Here is a 6,826-nt window from a genome sequence, read left to right as displayed (position 1 = left end):
TCTATAAGGATAAAGAGTCTGCTGCGGGAGTTAACTTTGGCTCTTTCTTTTCCAGCCAATTCAAATGATTTCTCTCTTGAACTTAGAGTCATCTAAAAAAAACTTACTATATATATTGGTGTTGACCCTTCAGCTGGTTCTTTTGTTAGCCTTGCTCTAACCGCCTGAGGTCATGGGCGGATCCAGGGAAAGTGGGCTATGCCCCCTCAATTTTCTATAACCACTTACACCTAATATTAAGTATAGAGAAACTTACAGTTTTGGGTGGGCTAAAACGATTTCATTCTAGACCTCCTCATCAGATTAGCTCAGTTCTTTTGACTCTCGTCCTACTCGGTTCAGTCCTCGTATCTATCTATCTATCTATCTATCTATCTATCTATCTATCTATCATGCCCTATTCTTTTTTTCTAACGTTGTCTGAGCTACTCCGCCTAGATGCCCAATTCCCGACATTGCCCATTGTTGCCCCCTTCCTGACGTGTGATGCTGCAAGACCTTGCACCCTTCACGGTGCCCATGTCCTGCTTATTATCGTCGCGATGTCGACCCGCCTAGCAAGCCCGATCTCACTCGTTGCGACGATGTGACTCATCCTAACGATCGATGTGCTGCGACGACATACAATCATATTGCAGTGCAACAGATCATAGACATGCATGTGAGGGCCAAATGACAAGCCAGTATGGTGGATTCTCCCCCACAAAAATATCCATAAAAATAAATTTAATATCAAAGTGGACATATGATCCACATATCAGATATTAAAGTGCTAAAAATAAATACTACATTTTATCTTAGTCAAAAGTCGAGAAAGGTATGAGTTGAAAAGGAGCTATGTCCCCCTTTTTATAGCTCATTTGATCGTTCGTCCTCCTTCAGCTAGCGGGTGATACTATATGGGAGCATTGTGCTGTGTGTGGCTACGTGTCGTATTGGGATTAGATGGTTTATCACGGTCCATCTGAGATGTTACGACCGAGAAACATCCTTCGCACATAAAGCACAACGAACGACACTCGTGCTTTAAAGGAGTAGAGAAGAGATAGAGAAATACAATGGTTTTTTCATTTTCCCCTTTCCACACTAGCTGCTTGACTGTGCATCTGATCTGACACCTATTTTACACTTGTTTTACAGATCTGATTTGTTGATGATGCATACATGCAAGGGATGGTTTGGTGAGTCGCTCAAAAAAGGGAAGGCGCCAGCCAAATAAGGCTCCTCTGGTCAAGGCACAGGTCGAGCCAATTGTGTTCGGGCTGACGAACTGTACCCTAAGTTGGGACAGACTCAGATTGCTTGGTCTAGCCAAACGAGACAAGCCCATGTCCAGCCAGCGGTCGCCCATTGCGACTGTCGCTTTCGGAAGGCGACACAAAGCGGCAAGAAATGATACTTCTACGGAAGGAGGAAATGAGGTGTGTCAAATTTTCGATGTGTGTCAAACTTTAAATGTGGTGGTGATGAAAGTCTTTGTGAATCATAGATAGCGATCAAATACAAGACTTGAGGGTGGCTAGTGTTATCCATAGCCATATTATTTAGTTCCATTAGATTCATTATTCAAACAACTGTTGAATAAGTCTATAATGTAATGGTTGTACGCATTAAAATGCAAAAGCCGGAACTCTTATTTCCATTATTAAAAATCAATATTTTACACGGGCACGGCTAAGCGGCTGGAGGCGATCAGAGTGGGTATTTTATAGGGTGTTTGGTTTGAGAATTGAGTTAGTCCATCATCTTCTCACTCCTCACTTTTTTGTTTGGTTTGTGGAATAGAATGTGTTGATCCATCGCCACCTCATTTCTCATAGTTAGTTACTTAGTACTAATATAAGGAATGAGGTCATCTCACCAATTTTGAGGAATGTATCTATAATGCACCACCTCATTTTGGACGGAGTGATTTCTCAAACCAAACAACCTCTTAGTTAATGTACAACGCTAATTTTAAGCTACATTTCGTGCTTTATTTGCAATTAATGTCTCTCGTGCACGTCTCCAATGCTGTCTGACTGTACCCGAGTCTGTCAGGACGAGATTGCTTTTCTCCTCCCGTATCTTGTAGTCCCGTTTAGATATTTCCATGTGACGTGATGTGATCTCTGTAGGATCATAGCCGGCAACATGCTTCGGCAACATGCTTCGGCATATACACAACCAAACTTGTCGGCATTGGGACCCTTGGTGGATGAATGGAGTCTGCATTAGGTGAGTGTTCTTGTCTTTCGTCTTCAGATGTTGCTGTTAGGCCCCTTATGTTCCATTGGACATATCAGGTTAGTTGCAGCAAAGGATTTCTTTGTTTTCTTTTTCCCTTTTGACTGCTTGTGTTTGGTTTTTATGGGCTAATTTTTAGTTACTCAATTTTATTCTATTTTAGTACCTAAATTTTAAAATATGGAAAGTAAAACTCTATTTTAGTTTTTGTATTTGACAATTTAGGACTAAAATTGAATAAAATAAAAGGACTAAAATCCAAACACCCCTTTAAAGAATTCAGCCGTTTTTAGTGCATTGTATTTTTTTTGTTTATCAAACTCAAGGCATGCTCGTTATCAGGTCATTCTTTTATTCTAGTTAGTAAGATGGATCTTGAAATAAGAAATACACCTAGCAGCTAAAAGAGGGTATTCTGAGCAATTGTAAGAATGAGGTTCATTGATATTCCTGGTATAGTAGATGCTATCACACATACAGTCATACTCAATTCGATGGAATTATTTGATCTTAAAGGGGGTCTTCTATAATCTCGCACATAAGGGGTTATTTCTTAACGCGGTAGAAAAATTACGCCAATCCATTGAGATATAGTATGCTACAAGTGAATATTTGAAACAAGAAATGAATTCGAATTTTCGAATAACGGGTCCTTCTTATCCAGTCTATCTAATGTATTTTTCAGGAGCCAGAGGAAATGCATCTCAGGTACACCAATTAGTAGGTATGAGAGGGTTAATAGCGGATCCTCAAGGACAAATGATTGATTTACCTATTCAAAGCAATTTACGCGAGGGACTTTTTTTGACAGAATATATAAAGTATTGGTAATATCTTGCCCTCTAGGTGGCGTTAATTCATTGTGTTGATCAGCCTGAACACATATGGAGTGATTGAAAGGGTGTTGTAAACATGCTCACACTTCAGAGTGTAAAATTGTAGGATTTTCGGGGTAATATCATTTTTACCTAGAAAGGTGTGGCTATATATAATCTAAAGGTGTGTGTCTAACTTGTACTTTCCAAATTGTTCTGAGATAATGTTGAATCTTGTCAGCACTTCAATTTTGGTACACTATATTTTTTTGAACCGCACAGGAGAACTACGCGTTATTTCATTAAGAGAGAAAAATATACCCCTATGAGATTAGTATCCCCAAGGTTAAACACAGACTCATACACTTAGGTCAGGCAAAGGCACACGACTAGACTCATACACTTACAGGCCTGGCAAAGGCACACGACCACGACCTCTAGGAGCCGATCCTAGCGACTAAGTCTTGGAGGGCTTTTGACCTAGCCAAACACCATAAGCAAAAAATGTAGTTAGAACTTACCGAAAAATACATGTGTTAGTTTCAGTTCTTTTAAAATACATGTTCAAGTGGTGTAGCTCCCAATTCTTTCTTATTGAGTTTTATCTGTTATATTGGATTCTACACAATTTTAGATCTATTATTCATCTATTGCACATGTAGTGTTGTTAGCCATTTGTTATAGCCTCTTGGAGTACTGGGTTGTAACTTGAGATGAAGCTTTTTGATGTTATACTTCCTTTTTTATTATATGTACAATAAATTCAAATGAATGTTTATTTGATTAACTTCTTATTTTTTTATCTTTAATATCTGGAAATAAAAGATTTTGTATTCTGTATGTGCTTATGAGATAGAAGACACATTTTACCTCAGCTTGAAAATATCCATGCCTCCATGGAGCTTCATTTTGTGACACACTCCACAATTTTAGATCTAAACTCTAAACGCTTAAACGGTCTGAACGGTCACCTATCATTTAGCTATTTATTCAGGCTAAACGGCAATCTAAATGGACTAAATGGTGATTAAACAGGATAAATGATTGATTAAATGGACACGGCAAGCCACTGTGTAGTGTTTACACGGCGTGTAAATGGGATAAACGGATGTGTAGGTGAACATTTCACTAGTATTGACCTTAGCTGCAATTCTTTTTGGTCATTATTCTCTGTAGTTCAGAAAATCCATTATTCCACTTGTTCTTTAATTTCTCTCTTTAGTGAATCTCCTGGTTTACCCCTTTAGTGAATCTCCTGGTTTACCCTTTGTTTCACTAATGATCTTACAATTATTTTTATATGTAAAATACTATAATTTGTGAGAATGGAAGAACACATTAATAAATGCTCTCTTGCTTAAAAAATGTAAGGTGTGTAAGTTTTATCCTACCTTGTAAGTCAAACTTCTTAGCCTTTGATCAAGTTTGTAGAAAAATATATTTATGTCTATAATACCAAATATATGCACTATAAAGACATAGTTTATGATAGATTTGATAAAACTAATTTGGTGTTGTAGATGTTGGTACATTTTTCTATAAATTTTGTCAAATCAAGAGAAGTTTGACTTAGAACAAACATAAATAGATTGCATTTTGGAACAGATAGAGTAAGAGTACTAGGCTCGATTTTTTTTATTTGCTATTTCACGTTAGTATGTTCTTTGGCCTATCAGGCCTATCATACTCTGGTTTGGTTTGTGCAGATTTTTGTAATCGCCTATTTGCTTGTGATTTAGGTGTGTTATAATCGATAACAAGGCAATACACATAGGCCCATACACTCACCAAACAAAACAGGTGACACATGGTAATTCTTAAATTAGCTACGTTTTGTGTTTTATACTGTAATAAATTTTGACATGACATTCGGTTTTTCTTTGTGTCTTGTTTCTTTCTTCTTTTCCCTGTTAACAACTCATTTCTTTTTCTGTTGTCTTGTCACCGAACTACCATATTACAGCCTGAAACATTGTTGTTTTCATGAATGAATGAATTGAAAGGGACAAGCTTGCGAGTCAACATGAATTAATGGGCATATACTATATAGGCACATGCTATTTTGATCTTTCTTCTTTTGATGTGATTCAAATCCACTTGTAGTATCCGATAATGATGACATTAACCGGAGTCACCTTTTATCAAGTGAACTTCAATATATTGGCTTGACAAAGTTGACCAAAGCAGCATTGAGTAAGGTTGTTGCATAATAATGTTCATATTCAGATAAATGCACTGTGGAAACAGAGTGACGCATGCTGAAATTCATCAGTATTTATTGCATGGCGTCACACCAACTTTTTTCAACCTTTTTTAAACATATCCCTTTCCAATTTGGAATTCCATCACCATTTCAATACCTGATGTCTTCATGGCTAGCTGATAGAGTCCATGAAATACACGTCTTTTTGTTGCAACGTGGAAGCAATAATGCCAATTGATCAGTTCAGCTAACCATGTCGGAAATTGAAACCGAGGCGGAAGCTTGGATTTGAAGCTCCTATGTATGATAGAATGAAGTTACTTCCCAATTTCACTCTACCAGGGTGAACTTTTCTTATCTTGAAATGAAAAGATACGAAGTCCGGTCCGTATAAACAAAACTACTACATTTGCTGAAGGCTTTCACATGAGTGGGGCTCTCGTGAAGGGATAAACTGAGGTAAGTCTTTCCCCTGCAATGCAGAGAGGCTGCTTCCAACCTGTGATTTGGTGACTCAGTGAGACAGCTTTCACCACTACATCAGAAGGATAAAAGATATAGCCATCACTCGCCAGTGTACATCAAAATTGTAATACTAGCGTATGGGTGCTCGTTTCGTTATTTTAGTATGTATATATCAGTCACACTGAAGAAATGACTGGAGAAAATAGAACTACTGGAAGACTTCATAGAACTCTTTTTCATGATGCTCAGCCTAATGGAACCATATCGTTCATCCCTTCCTGCTCCTCCTGCTGCTATTATTACTGTTGTTGCTGTTGTCCTGCAGGAAGTCAAGGAGCACAGGGCTCTTGCACTGGGGGCACCAAGGATCATCTTGTGGGAGCATGACGTAGATGAAGCAGCGAGGACAGGCAGCAAGAACCATGGATGTGGCCTCAGGGCTGTTGGACCACTGCAGGCCATGCTCGTTCTCTGACGACAGGCAGGAGCTCGGGGATGACTCCTCATCAGCCATCACCCTCCCGGAGGAGTCCCCTGTTGCAGGAAGTGAGAGGTTCAGTTTCAGGTCAAGGCCCCTAGAGCTCTTCTTGTTGCTGCGGCTCATCCTTTGGAGGTATGTGCTGTGTTTTGGAAGTATGTGTTGTCTGCATCCATCAAACGTTGAAATCAGCTGATTGAGATACACTTAAGAATGGATGCTATACTGTTACAAGGATTAGAGGCCTAGATACAGATAGCGAGGGGACTTACTGTTTTGTAGAGTGACGAGGCGCTGGATACAAGCAGGTGGAGATGAGACCGATGTGAAATGCTCTGGGAGGAGAGGACTATGAGCTTTAGAATGCTCAGAGGTGTTCCTTTGGTGTTGCTGGACAAGAGATGGCTGGTTATTTATAGGGGGAGAGGGATGGGAGGTCAATTGGTTTTCTTTAATGGGGAGTGGCAAAGGAAGAGGATTGAATGTGTTGGGTGGAAGAGAAGTGCTACGTGAGAGGTTCTGTGGTGGCTTGTTGGGTCATATGCAAAGGATCGAGACAGAACCCATATTATAATATAGGTTCTTTATTTTATTTTTAGAATGAAATTAGGAATGATTATGAAATAGAAAATTCATAAT

General features: G+C 39.0%; 1 protein-coding gene and 1 pseudogene across 1 annotated transcript; both read right to left on the bottom strand.

Moving 5' to 3' along the window:
- Positions 1-612: 612 nt before the first annotated feature.
- On the bottom strand, positions 613-821 carry LOC111590419 (uncharacterized; annotated as a pseudogene).
- A 5,010-nt stretch (positions 822-5,831) lies between these two features.
- On the bottom strand, positions 5,832-6,570 carry LOC100278661 (uncharacterized). Its single transcript, NM_001371663.1, has 2 exons — positions 6,460-6,570; positions 5,832-6,353 (listed from the first exon to the last, which is right to left on the bottom strand). Exon 2 carries the CDS (start codon positions 6,311-6,313, stop codon positions 5,978-5,980), a length of 336 nt encoding a protein of 111 aa, NP_001358592.1. The 5' UTR covers positions 6,314-6,353; positions 6,460-6,570; the 3' UTR covers positions 5,832-5,977.
- Between the last annotated feature and the right edge of the window lie 256 nt (positions 6,571-6,826).

This window comes from Zea mays, chromosome 10 (genome assembly GCF_902167145.1).
Source record: "Zea mays cultivar B73 chromosome 10, Zm-B73-REFERENCE-NAM-5.0, whole genome shotgun sequence".
NCBI lineage: Eukaryota > Viridiplantae > Streptophyta > Magnoliopsida > Poales > Poaceae > Zea > Zea mays.
The sequence above is the reverse complement of the archived record's forward strand: the minus strand, read 5'-3'. Positions and strand labels throughout refer to the sequence as shown.